This window comes from Gopherus flavomarginatus, chromosome 17, assembly GCF_025201925.1.
Source record: "Gopherus flavomarginatus isolate rGopFla2 chromosome 17, rGopFla2.mat.asm, whole genome shotgun sequence".
Lineage (NCBI taxonomy): Eukaryota > Metazoa > Chordata > Testudines > Testudinidae > Gopherus > Gopherus flavomarginatus.
Genome location: NC_066633.1, coordinates 10,494,222 through 10,515,900, shown reverse-complemented (window position 1 = coordinate 10,515,900; position 21,679 = coordinate 10,494,222). Strand labels below are relative to the sequence as shown.

Below are 21,679 nucleotides of genomic sequence, written 5' to 3'. Positions count from 1 at the left end.
ATTTAGAGAGCAAGCTCTTTGCACCAGAGACTGCTCCTCTACATCTTGTGGAAAGTGCCCAGCATACGGTTAGTAATAATAAGTGATTAGTAACAATAGTTCAACCTATGAATCATTAGAGAGCTATTGTTTCTCTAGTGAATGCATTTTATTTGCTCCTCTTCATTGTTACATCTCCTTCAAAAATTTGTAAATAAAATAGCTTTAACCTAGCAAAGCTGCCCTTTTTGACTGATGGGCAGAAAAGGGGTTGAACCCAACAAGCATTTTAGCTTGTGACCCACGTTGAGTCTGAATTCTGACTTCTATAGCTGAAAGATTTCTGAACCAACCTATTTCATGCCTTTCCTCACCCCTACAGAATATAATTTACCACAGATCCACCAGCAGCAGTTATACTGGCAGGGCCCCATTATAATTCTGCCTCATGGCTCAGAAAAGATGCAACACTAGAGTGACTTGGAACCCCCCAATGGCTCTGAAGAGATCTTCTCCTTACCTAATGTTTCACAGCTTGTGTTGCGGGAGCACTGCCCACTGTCCCGGTCCAGTGAGGAGAGCTGCTCATCAGACTTGCTGAGCTTGCCCATGCTACTGCATGGCGAGAGGCGAGGGGATTCCCCTCCATAGGAGTGGCTGCCGCCTGACAGCCTCCTCTGTGCGTAACAGTCAGCATCAAAATCCTGAGGCAGAAACAAAGAAAAATTCTCATCAGCTTGCTAGTGAACAGGAGAAATCCTAAGAGAAAAAGGCACCCACTGGCAGTATGCGGAGAGGGGAATGGGGAGTGCCCGTGCTACACAGTACACTCCACTGAGAACGGGTCTGCCCAGGCTCCCAAGCTTTGTTTATTCGCAGAAAGGTGGAAGAGAAAGATCATAGAATATCAGGGTTGGAAGGGACCTCAGAAGGTCATCTAGTCTAACTCCCTGCCCAAAACAAGACCAATCCCCACACAGATTTTTGCCCCAGATCCCTAAGTGGCTCCCTCAACGATTGAGCTCACAACTCTGGGTTTAGCAGGCCAGTGTGCTAACCACTGAGCTATCCCTACTCGCAAAGGAAGCAACTGACTCAAACGTGCAGCTGGCATTCCAGACAGCACGTACTGAGATCCAGGAACGCATGTCACATGCTGTCAAAGAGAAGGCTGAGCTCTTCACTAAAACACAAACCCATTCACTACTTGGTACCGGAGCATCTTGAAGGCAACCAGACTTAGCTAAGGCATGTACATGGGGGTGGGAGGAGCACAGCTAGTGTTAAATGATAGCTTTTTTTTAGACTATCAGCTGTGTCTATGGTTATATCTTCACAGTCTATGGTTATATCTTCACCATCGAGTTAACCCTCTTGAGCTAGTCTAGCTCAAGTGAGAGCAGCCCCACTGAGAAACAACACTAGAGCGGCATAGCCTGATTGGATTAGCAGCACAGAGCGGTTGTGTTAGTGGCTGACAAGTTGAGCTAACCTGAGCTGCAGCCTGTATCCCCGATGGACCAGCCAAAAGCACCACCACACTTGAGTTAAGTGTTCTGGTGCATGGATGGGACTCGAGTTATAAATCAAGTTAACTCTGCAATGAGGACAAGTCCTTAGTTCTGTAAATCAGCACATATATTTATAGCACTGTACCAATGACAAATAATGGCTGAGGGAAGGCAAACAACCCCCATAGCGCCATCATTTCCTTAATTCCTCTATTACTCAGCCATTTTACCCATTACAAGCCCATTAGTGGACAGACAACAGCTGCTCAAACCAGTCTCTTTAGGTTAACAGCTATTTTACGATGCAAGTGCCTGCATATGAAGTTTTGAGCTCCCCAATGTACTACATGAATCATGCCACACACAGAAACTTGGGTCTTGGTAAGTTCAGCCAATCATTCTGCATACTATGTTCTGTTACAGAGAGGCACGCTTGTTTTTTCAGATCACTGAAGTCTATCACAGCTCAGAGCAACAGAGTTTGTAGCAATTTATTATTTAAATGGAACAGAAGCCTTAAAAAAATAAAACTACACCTCTACCCTGATATAACGCTGTCCTCGGGAGCCAAAAAATCTTACCATGTTATAGGCGAAACCGCATTATATCGAAATTATTTTGCTCTGCTGGAGCTCGCAGCCCCGCCCTTCCGGAGCGCTGCTTTACCACGTTATATCTGAATTCGTGTTATATCGGGTCACGTTATATCGGGGTACAGGTGTATGCATATTATTGTATGAAGTTTTAGGCAGCTGAATCTCCTCTCCAAGGAAAATGTGTCCATTCCAGTACAGTTCTTTAAAACAAGAGTTCTTTGGCAACAGAGGAGATGGGCTGGGTGCTGCAGAAATGAAGACAACAGCTTATTTCTTTCCAGAACATGATTCCAATGTTTTTAAAGGGTTATGCCATTACCTGTCTGTTGATTCCAATAGGTAAACTAGATCCACTGGTGGCTCGACTCATAGGTGCGACTACTGCCACTCTGGTAGGAGAAGGCGCCGACTGCCTTTTTTTAGGGGGCAAAGCTGGAGGAGGGCTGCAAGACAAAAAAAAAAAAAAAAAAAAAGTTCAGCAACTTCAAAAACTTGATCATCAAAATGTTGCTTTGAGGCTCTAGGAGCCAGGATTCTATCTGCCTCACGACGTTAGGGATTCTTGACCAATTTATGCACCCTCTCTCAATAGAGGAGATGGTCATCCACACTCTTTCATGGTCTGTACTAGAAAGGTCTATACTTTGGCACTACGATATAGCTGGGAAATGCCTACCTCTTATTACACTAAGGTGGTTTTATCACAGTACATGGGACAGATCTCTCTGTATGTTCAGATGTTGCTTCTAATACCACAGACAAGCTCAAGCTTTCTGGTGCCAATGAGCATGTACACATTCTCTTTCCGGAATATGCCAGGACTTTTCATACAGAACATTCAAATTCAGAAACTACACAGAAATGTGATGGTCACTGCCAACCGCAGACCTCAACAGCAGAGGACCCTGCATGTTTCTAAAAACCACATGAGGTACATTTTCACATCACCAACTAGCATTGGGGCTATAGGGGTAAAGTCTGTAACATGTACACAGCATATGCACATGCTGAAGCCGAGTGGGTTTTCCTGCTTCTCAGAATAGAGTGCAGAAACTTTCTTGTGGTTACTTTTTAGAAAGAGTAAGGACACCACAGTTAAAAATGATTTTTTCACAGTTTGAATCCCTTTCACCAGTTTCTTAATGTGCCAAACAACACACAACTAACTGCATGTAGATTCTTCTTCTTATGTGGTATCTCCATTACTGGAGGTTTGCAATGAAGGTAGCCCATGCTGTATGATCCTCTGCTAATATTTCTGGATGAACAGTCCCCTCATTCCTTTTGGTCCAACCAGGATTACACATCATCCACCCAAGATCATCTTTGTCTGCCTTGTGATCTCCTGCCATCTACGTTCCCTCCAGTGCCCATAAACATGCATTACCTACTAAACCCCTTAAAACATATCCTGCAAATCAAATCTTTCTTTTCATGAGATCTCAGACTAGCTTGTGCTGAGTTCCAATCATCTCCAATACTTTTGTAATGGTTACACTCATGATATTTTCAGAATACTTCTATAACACATTTATACAGATTATGGGCTGCTAAAATGCCCACTGAAATGAACAGAAAGACTCCCTTCGGTTTCAATGAGAATTGACCTAGCTCCATATGGATATAACTAAAACAGCACAGAAAAATGTCATCCTCCAAGGCATTCAAGTACTTTTAAATAAGAATGCTTTGCACTTACATAGTGTACACTTTCATCAAAGGATCTCAAAGTGTTTTTCAAAAGGAAGTGTTGGCCTAAAATTACACATGGAAAAAGAAAGGTACAGACAAACAAAGGGACTTGCTCAAAACAAGAATCAAGCCAGTGGCAGAGTTGGAAATAGATCTCAGGAATCCTGACTCTCAGACTCTGGTTCTTCCAATAGGCAATTCTGGACTCGCTTATCAGATGAAGACCTATTAAGCTTTCTTTATCCACAGCTGCCACCAGATTTCCCTTCGGAAAATGCAAGCCATATGAAGTACACCAAGATACCACGGAGATGGGGGCACTATAAATACTAATAATGATAATAAAGATAGAACTATGGCTTCCTAGTACAAGGACCTGTCACCACACATACCCTTCAGACCTGAAGGTGATTTGCATGTGGATTTTAAAACTCCATTAACTTTAAAAATGTGTTGAATGGCCCAGGCAAACAAGTGAAGAGGGGCATAAATTACTTCATTTATGGTTTGTTTCCTGTGATAGGACTCCTGACATTTAGTCCTCCCCTAAATCCAAGTCATGCCCCATTATGCACTGTGCTAGAGAAGTCCGATCTCCCATAGGAGCCTGCTAAAGCCAGTCTAGAGGGGCAGTAAGGCCTGTCTCAAACACAATACAGCATTGGTCTTGCAAAGTTTCTTTAAATGTCAATTTATACTCAAATAAACCTTTAAAAAACCCAAGCTCAAAGAAATGAAGCAGGGTCACTTCACTTCCTGTGTTGAGTAAGGACTGCTATAGTCCTGGATTTTTAAAATCCTTACTGTCCTGCAAGGAGAGACATTTTTCCAGGGACTCGATGTTATTCAAAGAATTCACCCTGGAGGGAAGGAAATGCAACATAGCAGAGAAAGGGTTTACAATGGCGAGGGTTGTATTTACAACAAGGGGACATCTATAACCAACAGAAGGATTTGTGTAAGTTACATTGGGAAAGGCTAATGTAATATGGTTGTATACTATAGCAACCAGCATACAAGAGAGGCAGACTGCATGTCAGGGTTACCTGTTTTCTGCCACGCGAATGCAAGGTAGAGGGGGTTTGGGAGGGGCAACCTCTTCGTCCATGGAGTCAGTCAGTATCTCAGAAGACTGAGTCATACTAGTTGTCTTGTTGAGAATCTCCATCTCTCTGTCTGTCAGGGGAAGCTCTGAGGGGCTGCAAAGCACAAAGCACAATTTGTAGAATGCTGTCTGCATGTGATTTATAAGTATACTTTAAAATACATATTTAGAAGAAATAATAGTGAAATACAAAAAATACTATCTTCAAGCAAAACTCCGTATGTATCCACAATGTAAAATGCAAATGATTTCTTGTTGCCAGATTTCAGCATCCTTCCTCCCACTGAGGAGCACCTTACTTCTCAAGTAGCCCCACTGCAATCAATACGACTCCCTGAGGAGTATGGTACTTCCCTGAGTGAGGAAGTTCGCCAGATCCTGGCCCAAAAGTATTCAGCTACCAGGGGCAAGAAATCAACCCACATGTAGACATCAAGATACGTGACTGTCTATTTATATATAAACACCCCAATAAAACATTTGTTGGTGACCCACCTGTCAGATTTACATGCTGGTAAACTGGGTTTAACTGGGCTTGTGGGAGACGGATGTTCCTGCTTCTCTATTGTGAGTCTGACCAGCTCCTATATACAGGCAAAAAACAGCAGGGATAACTACCATTGACCTTTGCTAAAATGTAGCACAGTAATAGTAATCTTTCTGCTCCTCTCAGGAAGCAACCTGTAGCAAGGTGTCATATCATGTAGCAAGGTGTCAAATCTTCTTCATATTGCAACGCTAGCATACTATGAAATATTATAATTAGCTAAAAGAAATGGCAGTTCTCCAAAGAAAAGAACACATTATATTCTGTAATGCAAAGCCTGCTTTTCTGTTGATTTACCTTGCTAATTTGCAAAATGTTGGAATTCACAATAGATCTCACCAGTCAGCAGCAGCACTTAGCAAGGACCTTCTGGAACTAGTTTCTAAACAGAGAGCTTTCTCCTAATCACTGCGACCCTTCACAACCAGAGCTGCTAGTGGGATTCCTGGCTTGGATATGCCATCTTCCCTGCCTCCTACTTTTACCACTTCTCTTTTCACTTGAAATGGGCTTTACTAGCAACATCATTCACCCCATCAACACTGGAGACCAAGACATGGAGGAACGAGAAAGTGGCACACATCTTCGTACCATGTATTTCTGCATGGATTTAAATTTCCAGTTGTAAATGAAAACACATTCAAAATAAGAAAGTTGAGCCCAAAAGACCAGATGTCCATTTTGTCCCAGGCCAGAGGAAAATAAGCCACTCTACTGTCTCCAAAAAACCAGACATGTCAAATGGGTTCACTAGTAACTGGAGGTCGTGGACAACATCTCCTGTAGACACACCCAGATTGGGCCTTCCTATGCCCACCTGTATATGGGCGTCAGAGCCTTTAGCTAGTGAAGCTTAAAGTGGCACTGAGGCAGCCAGCAGCCGTGCACTACGCACAATCCCCTCCATCATAGAGGATTTTAAAATCAAGACTGGATGTTTTTCTAAATGACATGTGCTAGCAATTATTTTGGGGAAGTTCTCTGGGCTGTGTTATACAGAAGGTCAGACAAGATGATCACAATGGTTCCTTCTGGCCTTGGGATCTATTAATCTACTAAAAAAAAAAAAAAGATTAACCCAGAAGGAGCTATCTGTTCACATATAGTGAAGGAAACTTCAAAGAACTCCATTTAGTGAGAAATAAGCTAACCTCCTTCCTAAGCTCTCTGAATCACACTTCAGAGACTGGCTAACAGCACCTCAAAGGAGATGAGCCAATAACTCTGTTGAGATAAGACTATAAGGCAACCTCGCTTACACTGGTGACTAATCCAGCCTCCAAATACAGGTGTTCACTAAGCCACGTTATCAATTTTACCTGAAATGCAAGTAAGCTGTCAAACAACAGAATATGAATAAAGTTGAGTGTAGGACCTCACTTTGGCCAACCAATAAAAGAATGAAATTGTTTTAAGTTTTATAAATAAAGTATAGATATGTAACTATTAGAAAGTATGATTTAGTTTTCCATAGGATTCCCTTCAGCTTTCTGAGTTAAATGTACAGTTAAATTTGTTAAAAGCCCTGTGTCCTTCAATACTGCAGTTATGGAAGTTTCATGATCATATAGAGAACTTCTGTACTGTCAATCTGGCTATAACAGATAAGACTGTGGATAAAGAGATAAGGGCATGATAATCCTGAACTATAAGTCTGCTAGCAGTCAAAACAATAACTCATGCTCCAACAATGCCATTATAGTGGAGAGCACATTTTATGGCAGTTAGAGGCAGACAAATAGATCTGTTGCTCAAAGCTATAAACATGTGCCCTGGTCCAATCAAACTGGATAACTATGAGTGCTGTCAGATCTCATTGGCTCCCCTGCACGTTATTCAAAGGAAGATGCAAAGAACTAATTTTTTTACAGCAACCTGAAATTCAGCTAACATCTGCACATCCCAAACTGATGAGTTAGAAAACAACTGTCAGTGCTTCATAAAACATGAGCAAACACGATTACAACGTCATCGCCATCATCCTACTGAGGAAAAGAGTCAATTCAAGTGACTCTACAAAATCTAAACTTCTAAGGGACAACATGTGCTCAACGAGAGGAACAAACAGCAATGTACTATACATGCTATGAACATGCATCAACAAGACGATGAGCCCATTACAGACTGTTTTGGTACTGGGAGTTATGTTTACATAACTGGTTTGTGCTCAAAATCAATCTGCCTTGCGTAAGGCTGGACACCTATCAAGAGTAGAGCAAAACGCTCAGCTTTAGAGATGTCAGCCCTAGAGAGACAACATATGCTGAATAAAACAGGATGCAGGAGCAGATAGAGCATGCGTGTCTGATATGGCTGGTGCTACAAAGCGGCTCCTATCTAGGACAGATGGAAGAACCACCCCTACAGTGAGCAGAGTTCAGTGGAAAGTGCAAGGCTCATGTCTGCCAAGGATGAAAGAAAGTCCAGGATTAAGGAAACCATAGTTAACCCCTTCTCTAACAGGCCCTGCCCTCACCCAGGGCAGGCCATGTCTGTCTAAGTGTTAATAATTTGAACTGGGTAGCAACAGAGCTTCAGGGCTTATGACTGTATCTATAAATTACACTGTGCTGATATACAGTGGAAACACTGCACAAAAACTGTAATACTCAAACACCCTCAATTAAAGAGGAACTGCGAGGTTGCGAACATTGAGTTAATCTCAGATTTCTCTGCTGAATGTCCCCTCTGCTAAAGGGGCACACAACACAAGTTTTAACTAACTTTCTAAAAATCTGATTCCCCTCAGGCTCTGAAATCTTGCTGGCAATTCTCTTAAGGAAGTGTCACTCTGGGACATCCCAGACAAGTACCACAAATCTAAAGTACAAGAGGGAATCTTACAAAGGAGGAAAAGAATTAAAAACACATTAGTTAAAACTTATTTCTGTGTTGAGTGCCTGCCTACAACCAGGGTACTGGGGATTATTAGAGAAATATAGACTGAACTCCACTTTAGCTTTGCAGTTCCCTTTACCATTTGTACAGAAGCACAAGGAAAAGCATCAGTGGGATTTTGGAAACTGGGATCCCATAAGGATTTTCAGTTCCCAAATGCTAGGTTTTTTGGCAACCATGCAGTGACATCATCACATCCATTACTCCTACTAACATAGAGCTGTAAAAGGGGTTGTGCCGCAGCTGGCATTTCAAGTACCAAGTTATGATCAAGATTGAGAGGTGACTCACTTGATTGCTGCCTCTGTGCATTCTGGACCAGATCAACTGTTGATGAAGTCACTGGAAAGACTCCAACAGAATTCAAAATACTTTGGATCAGGCCCTTTATCAGGCATTTATGAGCATGATCAATGACCACATAATGCATAAAAGAAAACTAAATGAAATGAATGGTAGTTAAACCAAAAGCTGAAATATGCCTGAGAGGCTCTTGGAACAGCGAAGGTAAATCTGCTGATGAATTTCCTCTTTTCTCCTCCTCCACTGTGTTTAATAAACCTAACCAACTCGAGTTGAACGATAGGGAGGTTTGTGTCACTGGCGACCGCTGCCACAATGCTGACAACTTTCAGCCTCCAGAGATTAACGTGCTTAGCCAATTTTCCCTTTCACTGCTTTATAACAAGAGACAAGCCTCTTTTGCATATGGGAATTTAGAGATCATATCGGGGAAAACAATCTCAATTGAGGCTTTAAAGCACTGCTAAGAATATTTCAGACCATTACTGCGGAAATTAAATACCTCTCATCACATGCATGGACATGACATAGGAGTGACAACATTCTGGAGTAGCCCATAATTCCGTTGCTCTGTTATTTCCCAGTCCCTCCAAGTCTCAAATGAACGCATATCTGAATAGAGCTGTGTGCAGTTTTGCAGATGGATCATTCAAAGAAAAACGCAGTTTTGGTTGACCCAAAACTAGTCACACATTTGACACAAATACTTTCAGACATTCACAAAATGGTCAGAAGAGAAGGAGGACAGTGACATGGTGATGGCATTGACACTACTGTCACGCCTCATAAGCTTTAGCTAAGTTATAAGGGCACGCACCTGAGATGTAGACCTTTGATCAAATCCCCACTTTGGGCAAACTTTTTCAAGTCATCAAAAAATTCAGATTCAGTTCAACCCAAACTGATACGTTTCCCCAATTTTTTGGAATTGTGACCAAAGCAAAAAATCAGTTATTCACCCAGCTCTAAGTCTGAGGATCCCACCAGCTCCCATGTCCTTACCGCAAAATTCCAGGCAAGCATTAAAAGTTGTCCCTTTGAAACCAGTCAATGGTGCTTTAAATTTTGAAAACATTACCAACCACCACCAGGTTTTCCATACCTCTACTTTCTCCCTCCCTCGCATCCGTTAACCCAGGAGTCAGAGGCCCAAGACTCAGTCACAGGTCTTTAGTTCATCACACAGAGGGTTAAGCAACTGGGCCAGATGCACATCAAGCTACTCCTTATCAGAACTGTAAAAAGGCTCCTGTCAGTTTTAATCATGTGTAATTACTGCTATCTCTGCACTCCCTGCTACTTCAGCAAACTGGAAATTCCAAAATGAGATGGATTTTTTTTTTAAATGGTGTAATCATAAAAGGGAATTTTGCTTGCTATAAATAACCAAACCTGAGATGAACACAGCAAATAATACAAAGGGGCAGGCTGTCCCAAGCACAATACTGAGAATGAAGAGGGAAGTAAGCACTAAAATGTAGAACTGGGATTTGATGGAGATTTTACTAATGTTACAGAAATCGCTCCAGGCAGTAGAGAAGTGTCCAATTTCTCACTTCCTGCTTCCAGATACCATGGTCAACTTGGCTCTTCTAAAATAATTCCCCACTTCCCACACAGTAAGAGATGCTTTCATGTCTCTTACACGCACTTACACTGAAAGTCTGTCTTCTTTCTAGCCAAGAGTACAGATACCAGATATTTAAGGTACTGGTTTAAATTAAAACCAAGTTGGTATTTCTATGCAGTGGGTCTGCACACACAACTTTTATCTATACCTGTGTAGTGACACAGGTCTGCACAGGACGAGTCCACACACACACACACACACACAGTCTGCATAGGACTATATAGATCTGAACAAGGTCAAAGCCAGTGTTTCGCTCCCTCCCCTATTTGTGGGGCTGTTTGGATACTATGGGGCAAATCCTCAGGAGGTGAAAATTGTCCCAGTGCCATTGAAGTCCAGGGACCTCTGATAATTTACACCAGCTGAGGCTCTGTCCCTACAGTTCTGCACCCAAGCTTTTCCCCTCCTATCTCACTCAGAGAGTTAAACACTCATTTTAGGTGATATTTGGTGCCTAAGTTTAAGGGGCATAACATGCAGAACAATGCTGGAAATGTGATTTCTCTGGATGATGGGAACATTTTGTTTCAAATAAATAACTTTAAAAGCCTTCAGAACTAATAGGATTATTTTTACTAACTAAAGTGCATGACATGAAAGATGGATGCTCACCAACACTTCTGGCGATGACCAAAGCCCACTAGATGCTTGGAACTCTGTGTGAAAGTGAATCGTAACAGAAACTAAGCCAAGTTTGAGCACGATAAAAAGATGGCAGCATGACCCAACAGATAGAGCACTAGATGGGGACTCAGAAGACCTGGGTTCTATTCTTGGCTCTGCCACTGGCCTGCTAGGTGACATGGGCAAGTTACTGCCACTCTCTGTTCCTCAGTTGCCCCATCTGTAAACTGGGGATGATGATACTGATCTCTTTTGTAAAGTGCTTTGAGACCTACTGATGAGAAGTGCTAATAAGAGCTACATATTAATTAATTATTACTATATGATTTTCTAAGGAAATAAGAATGAGTTAAGTGGATCAGCTGGAATAAGAGCCTACCCCAACTGTACCTCAGTCCTTGAGCCTTTAAACAGATCTTTAGAGGTCTGATTCAGTTTGGCATAAGAGGCTTAATTCCCTCTTTCTGCACTTCAGATGTCCCTGCCTTTCAAAATACAGTTCCAACACATATAACAACCTCTTTGCTAGTGCCCGGGGGCCTTTGACAAGAGACCCTGAACATAAAGCTCCAGGGTGTTCAAACATCTAATTCAAGGGTGGTAGGACCTAGCAGAGAGGCTGCTAGAGTGACTGGGCTGCACAACATCAGCAAAGGTGGGGAAAGGCCTGGGACACGGTAAGGAGAAACATGGATGACAAAAATGCACTGGGAGGTGGGAGGCATGCTGGTAGCTTTTTCAGGCAGAGATGGGAGAAAGGGTGTCCCAAAAAGGTCACACACAGGATACAGAACTTTCTACTGCCTGTGCAAACCAAACCTCCAAAACAATCGACCGTAGCCTAGCTTCAGTCACCAGCCCCCAGTGACAAGGAATTGCAGCATCATACTACTGATTCATACCTTTTCATTAATGTTAAAGGTGGAGGATGGCATCCTTGATTCTCTCCGAGCATTAACGGGAAACATTTCCATTACCCTTTGTCTAGACAGAAAATATGTGAACTCCAACCTGTAAGCTGCATTCGGAATGGGGAAGGATCACTAAAAATTTAATACAATAAAGGGACTGGCAGTAGCAACCAACATCAGCATGCATTGTTGCGCTAACCATTTGTGCTGATCCTTAAGGAATGCACCAGATAAGGCAATCTCATTTACGCTGTAGTAGATTTCTGAGATAAGAATTTATTCATGTTAAGAACAGTATTTTTATGTTTTACATGTTGTCTTTATCCTCCAAAAAAAACTTTTAGAAAAGATGAATACCTTATACTATCTATAGCATGCAGTATCTAGCATATCATACCTTGACTCCGTCCAGAACAGCTTTAATGACACCCTTCACTGTGGTCACCATCTCCTTGTCTTCTGAGTTCACCCCCTCCAGCATCACCTGATCAGACCAACGAATCAGGTTTCCCAGACTTTGGTACACCCGGCTATAGCAGGAAGAGATGGCAGAACTGGAGTAGAAAAAATGAGTTCAAGAGATAATAAAAAGAAAATATGGCACAATTATCTTAATAGAGAAATTACTGCCGATCCCACAATTTATTTTTAAACAAATGTTGTGTGTTAGCAAAAGGTAAAAATTCCACTGTGCCCTATTTGAATTTTTCTTCTGTTTAACTCCCTCTTCAGGAATTTGTGTTTATGTAGGACCAAGACGACACATGGATTTCACGTCTTTTCCAGTCACACTACTAGTTCTCAAGTAGCTGTTGAAACAATGGTATTAAGGTATGTTTTCACAGTTTTGAGAATAAGTTTCTGACTGTTCTTACTCCTTGGAAATGTAGAACTAAACTTGCGTTCCTTATGAAAAGTTTTCTTCCGACACTGTCTGTGCACAACAGTTTGGTTCTGAATGCTCTGAGTGAATGAATTTCAGTTTTGGCTTTTTTAAAGGTAGAATAGCACTAAAGCCATTTTTGTGAAGAAGAAGAAGAAGAAAAAAAACAATTATTGGGAAAAAAAAGGAAGAACTAAATAAAATTGTAACAAAACTACTTATAAGGTTTAGCTCTACCAGGTCTGAAAATGTCACTAATAAACAAGGTGTGCTGACACTTTATGATGTTTCAATAAAGACCTAATAGTCATTTTTAACAAACATGTTAATCTGAAGCTTCATCACAAACAGGAAAGATGTTTTCAAGATACATCAGGACAACAGAGGGATGTGGTCCTGCAACCCTGACTCACATAAGTATTCCCAACTGCATGATTCTGCTGGTGTCTCTCCAGTGATTTAATGACTGGTGTTATTGAGAGGAGAATCAAGCCCATAAACTTCAATGAGATTCCTTGGGTAAATGAAGTTTGCAGAATCAAGCCGTAGGTGGGTAATGAACTATTCCAAAACTTCACAGGGAGGACTGCAAAGAATGGAGAGTACATTTTTCACAACGATGGTGCTTGTCAGTATTCTGTCTCGTTTCAAGAGAAGTTAGCTAGGAAGTAGATGTTTTCTAAATAGGTCTCTCCCCTGACTCTTTCCAAAGCTTTGATTTCTTTACCATTAATCTTCAATACACTTCCTTCTAAGAAGGCAGTAACTGAAAAGCCCACTTTGTACTAGATGTAATTTTTTTTTCCTTGATGCAAATGCTTCCTTGAAAGCCAAAAAGGAATTCAACAACAATTGGGTGGCTTTCTTGCATAACAACCCATCCTCGCACATTTTTCTTGAGGGGAATTCAACATCAAAATCTCCCTTTGTGCCTTGCCACTACTTGAAAGGAGTAAGATACGTAGGTACAGCATGAAAGGGCGCTGCTTAATGAGACTGCCAAATCCTCACTAACTGCATGGGGCTAAACTCGCTAGAACATGCATACAGGATTCCTGCCCTAACACTGTCTACTGGAGGAGGTCATTACACAGTGAAAAAGACCACCTGACTATAGCCCATACTGATCATGGAAGCTCCCTGCTGAAAGGCTAGATTCTGACATCCAGCTGCCAGCTCTCCTCATCTAACTGCCTGGGGTTGAGAGGGCAGCTCAGAGAGTATTTGTGTTCCAAGACATATACTGCATTTCAGTCTCCCCAGTAAGGTAAACTAATTCAACACATGCCCTGTGGAGACATGAATCAGAAAATGATTGACTACACAAAGATGACATTTTCTATCCTAAAGATACTCTCTGACATTTTACATGATCTCTTGACACAAGTTAAGGGACTTTTTATTTGATTAAGTGAAAGCAGGTGCTTGTCAGGAATCTAATGGCTGTGGGAAACTTGATAGCAGCTAAAGGAACACTGGGTCTCAAAAAACCTGAATAATATTCCAATTTCAACAGCTATTGCTCTCTGTAGCTCTACGAACTAAACCTAAAATGGTACTCCTTTACCTCAGCTGCCACTCTGATCTTTATCCATTTTCTCTTGACCCGTCATAATGGCCAGGTACAGTAGGAACACCTTTGTCTACAGGCTGGCTCCACTCTTACCAGCTGTCCTTTTCCTTTCACAAGGCCTTACTGTGCCTGATTTATGCAAATAAGGACAGGGTTAGCCCATATTCTTTCATACAGGAGTGATACCTCTCCTAAACTAGTGGAAGTTAATAACCAAGTGCCAAATTCAGTTTTGCTCTAACTCCAATTGAGTTAATTCTTCCCCAGATGTTCCCTCACTAAATGCAGTTAAACCCTAGACTCTGAAGGCTCTCAGCAGAGTAGGTAACACCACCCCTACCGTGGCTGGCTTTAGAGTGTGGTGCTGTAAGGGATACGGTCATTTCTTCATCTCTGAAGATCACACCAGTTCTTTTTCCTGCCAGCCTCTGAGACTCATCAGTAACTGAGGCTTCACAGGTGGTAAGTTCAACTGGACAGCTTTTAAAAAAGGCTCTTGAAAATAAAACCAAAGAGGCATTCTATATGAAAATGTAGCTGCATTTGGAGATATTCAGTGGGAAAATATACAAAAACAGCATGAAATCTCTCAGGATTTCAGGACTCACATCTGCATTTTCCAATATATTTTTGTGCTGTTTTGTTTATACAACATTATTTAATGGTGGGTTCTGTTGCAGTTTGTTTTTTAAGCAGCTGCTCCAGAAGTCTGGAAGATTGTGTGATCTAGCAGCTATAGCTCTGGCCTGTGGCTTGAAGAGTCCACAGTTTTTATAATCCAAGCTGAGCTAGTGGCCTTGGCAACTCACTAGATTCCTTCTGGCCTCGAACTCACTGTACAACTGTGTAAGATTTAATGCGGAACTGAGTCACAGATAATCTACTAAAGAGGAGTGCGCATCCTGGAACGAATCCAGATCATGTATTGTTCTGAAGTCAATGGAGCTGCATCTGCTTACACCAGGTCTGAATTTGACTCAACAAAGTCCAAACAGGCAATTTACAATACGTGTTGAAGACTTTTCTAATGCAGAAGTGGAAGAATTTCACCCATAAATACCTTGTGGATGTGCTCACTTGCAGCCAAAAGCAGTCTGCCTTCATTGCTTTTGGCTTGCTAGTGATGCTAGCTGCAGTGAGGGCACAGCATCTGAGGCAGAATCTCTGTGAATGTCAGCTGCCTGCTATCAAGCAATGAACTTTCTTCCACTAAAAGTCTCTGCTGTTTCGAACTATGCCCCACATCCCTGTCCTCTCTCATTTCAAACTCACTTCTAGGAATCAATCATTCCTTCTTCTCGCAAACCAACTCTTTTTGCTCTCTCTTTCCTAATCTGCTGTCCAACATCTGGTTTGTCTTATCTACTGTATGTTGTAGTCTCTTTGCAGCAGGGAACTTGCTTTTAGACTTATGTTTGAAAGGTGCCTTGTAAATCAGCCACTGTTTTTTCCTAATAATTAGCAACAGCAGCATTTCATGCCACTTGTGTGCCAAGATTTTTCAAAACAATACAAATTGCCAGGCATTCCCCCATCACAATTCCCCCAGAGGGAAACTTACCTTTGCTGAATCCGAGGGTCTACTTGGACCAGCGGTAAGATGGCCTCCAGCACTTTACTTGCTGAACCTGGCAGCATCTCCAGTACTTTCTTGTCAATTGCCATTTTGTCCACAATGGTTTTAAAATAGCGCAATGCACTTACAACCTCCTTTTCCTTCTCCTCAAGCCAAGTTAAATTCTAAAGGAAAAAGGTTGGGGATAGAGGGGAAGAAGAGATTACAGAATGTCTTTTTTTTTTTTAAATGAACGTTATTTTAATTCACCTGGTATGCAGTGAACCCAACAATGCACAATGATGTAACTTCTGCATTAGAGGCACACATGGGCTTTACCTCTCCACAAACTTTTCCAAGTTTAATCCCAACTCTCCTAGGAAAATAATCAGTATCTCATTTATTCATAGCAAAGATTTTGACATTTTATTTTAATGGGCAAGTTCTGAAAAAGATTTTGGGTACAAACTGAAACCCAAGTGGCCAATGGTTAGGTAACAACTCTGCTCTGTCCAGTCCACCAATGGAAAGGCTCAGTCATTTTTAAGCAAAGCTCTCACCTTATTGATGAATTATCACACTGCTCTGGAGTCAGCAGAGACAAAGAGAGCCTGTGCTTTCCAGGTGAGACATGCACACGTGTTAAGAGCAGATGGCAAGAATGATTCAAGGAAGGGGATGGCAACAGCTGGTTTCAGTACAGTAGGGATTTTTCCAATCTGATCACAATTCTATTTACTTGAATTAAGTAAGGGAATGGAAACACAATGTGTGCCCCATTTTTAAATCATAAAACAAAAATTATTTTCAAGTGGCCAATGGTTAGGTAACAACTTTGCTCTTCGAACCTTGCTGATCTTTCCTTTTGTGGCAGTTTAATAATAGAAAAAGATGCAATGCAGTGTAAACACATTTCAGGGTAAAATTTTCAAACCTAAGTGATTTAGGAGCCTAAGCCCCATTGGAACTCAGGGGCCAGAATGATTTAGTTGCTTTTGACAATGGAACTTAGGCGCTTTTGAAAAATGTTACTTTGAGTCATTTTAGTGCAAGCGGTCATCCAACGAAAAAAGCGAGAGAATTAATTCCACAATCAGGCAAACTCCCCAAACAAATATCAAAACCAAACTCCTATATTTTCACTTCCATCACTGATGTTTACAATGATACGGGATAGCTCGGTGGTTTGAGCATTGGCCTGCTAAACCCAGGGCTGTGAGTTCAATCCTTGAGGAGGCCACTTAGGGATCTTGGGGCAAGCAGTACTTGGTCCTGCTAGTGAAAGCAGGCGGCTGGACCCGATGACCTTTTGGGATCCCTTCCAGTTTTATGAGATAATAATATACTATATGGAGATATACCTATGTGTCCAGTCCTATCCCAAGTAATTCTACCAACTTCAATAGGGCTACTCATGTGATTAAGGGCTCTAGTATCAGATGTTCCATTCATAAATAAAAAGCCCTATTCACTCAGCAATGCTGCTGGAATGAAGGAAATCATGAAGGGGATGAACTGTCACACCACAAATGAGAGATTTTGGCATCGGTGAATGAATTGGGCAGGAATGAAGGGGTCAACTGGAAAAAGCTTTGAGAATGCCTCCAACATCCTGGCACTCAGCAATTTTGGAAAAGGAAATTCAGAGGTGGCATATGACAGTTTAATGGAGTTCTGGTAAAGGATATTTTTTAAAGTTTGCCAGAGCGTGCCTAAGGGTCTATTAATGCTGGCAGTAAATTCCTGAGGGGGAGATCTAAATTAACTACTAAACATTGCTAGTAAAGGAGCAGAGAGCCTAACAGAGTCAGGTTTCATCCATTATCCCTTCAGCAAATTCAGCTTCAAGAATTAATGACCTATGGGCATTGTGTCCTCCCCATGTCCCTTCAGCTGTTAAACTGCAGCTTTCCTGAAAAACAGGGCCAGCAGACCAAACTACTTCGGATGAGACATTCGTAAGGAACACTGGCTAGTAACATGAACTTGGTCCCTTAGCTGTATTTCAGCTGCTGTTCCAACTGACCTGACCTTACAGAAAGCAAGCTTAAATTTCCATACATGTTATAACATCATTAGGCAAGTTCTAACACAAACTTTTATTATTTAATATCACTTATATAGCAACTTTTAATCAGTTGCTCTTAAAGGGCTTTGCAAAGGAGGTCAGTACCATTATCCCCATTTTACAGACGGGGAACCTGAGGCACAGAGGTCAAATGACTTTCCCAATGTCTATCAGCAGGCCAGTGGCAAAACTGGGAATAGAACTTATGTTCCCTTAGGCCCAGTCCAGTCCTCTATCCCCCTTAGCCACTCTGCCTCCTTTTCTTCTTCTTGATCCTCTTGCACCACCAGGTGCATAGAGTGTCCACCAGTTTCCAGAGCTACCAAGCACATCCCTCCCAGTTGGCAGAGGGGGAAGTGTCCACATTTGGGCAGTGTGGAATAATGAATAAGGAACCATTGACAGAAGGTTGTGCATGGGCCTGGTAACCCTATCAGATAAAACAAACTTACTACAGAAACAAACACCAGGTGTCATATTGGTATGCAGCAGGCTTGAACAAGAGATCAACTTCATGTGAAGAGTATGAAGCCAAATCCATCAGCATGACACTCAGAAGCCTGAACAGACCAGCACAAGCCCAAAACAAATAGCGCAATGCTGAGGGTAATTACAAATCTAGAGACAAGGAATAATGGGCAATGATGTGTACAGAGAGAGCTGGTGGGATGGATATTGATTAATGCTCCTAAAATGTCTAAATGCTCCAAGGCATTATGAGCTATAGCTTAGGCTCATCCACCAAATATCCCTACAGCCAAGACGGGTGAGTAGGGGTTCCCATCCTTATTGCTGCAGGGGACTTGAACTAAGCTCTTATTTCAAATTCCTCTTGTGGTGGACCTGCCCCATAAGCGAACTTATACTGGCAAGAGAGCAGATCTACAACGGCTGCAGTTACTAAAACAGCAGTTCCACTTGCTCCATTTGGGACATTAAATTGGATAGATTTACTACTCAGCCAAACCAATAAGTCCCTTCACCCTCGCATTTGACTGACATATGCAGATATATCATTGCATGATTTTGGAAGGGTTCCCTTAAATAATCATTACAAATGCATTATGTATGAGATACAGCTGACCTAGAAAGGGTTAGGCACTCAGATACTTTGGTGATGAGCGTGGATTAAGCACCTATATAGAACTGAATAGGCTCCAGTGACAGCATACATTTGACTATTAGATCTGGAATAAACCATCCTTTTAATACTTGGATAGGTTTTTGCTATATTCTTGAATTTACACTTAATCTTTTGGTACTGTTGCTTCTACTCTAGCTAGATTATCTACTGTAAGTGTGTAGGAGACTTAGCCACAGGATTTAAAGAGACAGAGCACATGCATAGACATGAAATCTACTCAGTCAGGTCTGTCTTTTGACATCATGTATCTTAGGAAAATCTCTCATTTGTCAACTTCTCCTTATATTCCATCTAGACTCTGTAATAATGACCCAGGGCACCCTTTCCTTCCCCCACAAAGCTAATCAGTTGGCTACCATCAAACTAATCAATTAGCTGGAGACAGTCATTAAAATGGATTAGGACTGAGCCAGAGATCAACATTTCACAAGTCACAAGGTTTACAGTTTAAATGCAGACCAACAATAGCCAATTTACTCAACATGAACAGCAACTCAGCTGTCTTTTCTATTGAACAATTACCTCAAGTGAGATTCATTTTCCCCATAATGCATTTCCAGCACCTAGATTTGTAACAAATATTTTTACATGTTCAGCAGATTCCTGGTCAGTCATTCCCCAATATTGCTCTCTAAGCTCTTTGGGGGAAATAATGCAAAAGAAACTTGCCTTTCATTCATATGTAAATATATATGTTTTCTATTTTGAATATGTTTTAATCTGTTTGTTGTCAGATATCAATTAAAAGGAAAGGCTATGACATTGTTTTACATGCATGTCAGTGAATCAATCAATACAAATAAAATAGCGCAAATTCTCCCCAGAAAATAGCCCACTGGATTGCACACAGAGCTCAAAAATGCTCTACAAAAAAACCCTTTGAACTAGTCACTATGTGTTAACTTTCTTATAATCTCCTTGGAATAAATAATAATCCCTCTAAAGAGGATTCGACAATTAAAAAAAACAACTATTGCAGAATAGACCATATTCTCTTATTAGTCATATTCTGCTCTCTAGAGATCAGATTTACTTTCACTACAACTTATTCTGCTCACCAGTGTTCTCTCTCTTATCTCCTGTTCCCCCTCTGTCCAGTCCACCAATGGAAAGGCTCCGTTAAGAAAAAAATTGCAGAGATTTTTGGAAAACAATTTTTATCCCCCATTTACAAAATGGTTACTGCTCTAATGGACACCTAACATAAAAAGTTATATCATAGAATTCAATGTCAGAGCTCCAATATGAGTAGGACCTGGTAGCAACACCACAGTGGGGGTCCAGATGAGTCCCCATAATAAACCTCTATTTTGCCATAGACATGTAAATGTAAATTCATTCAAAGCAGAAACTTGGCAGATGGTTGCTTTTTGAAGACAACTATTAGGACTGGTTTGAATTTTTTTGTGCTGGTGTCATAAAGATTTCTTTGGTTTCTGTACAATTTGGGATCTGTGTGAAAATTTGCACTTTCTTGGCTGCAGGGCACCACATAAGTACCAATAGATTTTCATCTTAGCAAGGCAGCTCTCAAGGATGATTGTAAACAAGCAGCCCCCATCTCTCTCTCTCTCTCTCAAGTAATAGGTTGTACTCTTTTCTCAGCAAGAGGGCTGCTACAGGCCCATTCTTTCCTTCTCTCACTCTGAGGATGAGTGAGAACCCTGAAGACCTCATAATTTCCCCTGCTTTACAACTACTCTCCTCAATAGTGGACGTAACTCCCTTTTAAGCCAGTGACCCTCTCTCCTTAACAGTCTGGTGTGAATGCTCTAGCACAGCAGTGGGCAAACTTTTTGGCCTGAGGGGTTCCAAAACTGTATGGAGGGCTGGGTAGGGAAGGCTGTGCCTCCCCGAACAGCCTGGCCCCCGCCCCCTATCCGCCCCCTCCCACTTTCTGCCCCGACTGCCCCCCTCAGAACTGCCAATCGATCCAACCTAACTGCCCACGTGGGAGCCACCCCCCCATACAATGCCCCCCTGTTCCCTGTCCCAACCATCCCAACCCCTATTTACAACCCGCCCCCTGACAGACCCACTGGGACTCCCACACGTATCCAACCGCCCCCTGCTCCCTGTCCCATGACTGCCCCCTGGGAACCCCTGCCCCGATCCAACCCCCCTGCTCCCCGCCCCCTTACCATGCTGCTCAGAGCACCAGGACTGGCAGCCGCACAGCCCGGAGGAAGCCAGCTACGCTGCTGCACTGCCCAGCAGGAGCTCGCAGCCCTGTCGCCCAGAGTGCTGGCGGCACGGCGAGCTGAGGCTGTAGGGGTGGGGGCACACCAGGGGAGGGGAAGGTGGCTAGCCTCCCTGCCAGGAACTCAAGGGCCAGGCAGGATGGTCATATGGGCTACACAGTTTGTCCACCTCTAATCTAGCACATCTTCCCAAGATGCAGATATCCTTCCTCCACTGCAAAATCCAGCCCAGAGAATGTAAACCCAAGTCTTCCACGTGGTGATGAAGAGTACTAGGATACAATTACCTTGTCTCATTTTTAGACACCACTCAACCCCACTGTATAAATCCTACTGTACCTCACAAGGAATAAACCAAACAAGTTAGTAAAGGTGGTATGGGACACTGAATTGGTCTCTCAACAGCAACTGTTGGGCTTGCAAGTTACCACAAGTAATCCCAGTTGTTCTTAATAACTT

At 42.1% G+C, this 21,679-nt stretch overlaps 1 protein-coding gene across 9 annotated transcripts in view; it reads right to left on the bottom strand.

The window, feature by feature from the left end:
* RAPGEF1 (Rap guanine nucleotide exchange factor 1) overlaps positions 1-21,679 on the bottom strand; it is a 132,111-nt gene that overhangs the window by 58,923 nt on the left and 51,509 nt on the right. For all 9 annotated transcript variants that reach the window (XM_050926608.1, XM_050926613.1, XM_050926614.1 and 6 more), the window contains 6 exons: positions 15,814-15,992; positions 12,194-12,350; positions 5,379-5,467; positions 4,825-4,977; positions 2,406-2,529; positions 500-683 (listed from right to left, as the gene is read on the bottom strand). In XM_050926608.1, coding sequence (XP_050782565.1) covers positions 500-683; positions 2,406-2,529; positions 4,825-4,977; positions 5,379-5,467; positions 12,194-12,350; positions 15,814-15,992 — 886 coding nt within the window. The remainder of the gene's footprint in view (positions 1-499; positions 684-2,405; positions 2,530-4,824; positions 4,978-5,378; positions 5,468-12,193; positions 12,351-15,813; positions 15,993-21,679) is intronic.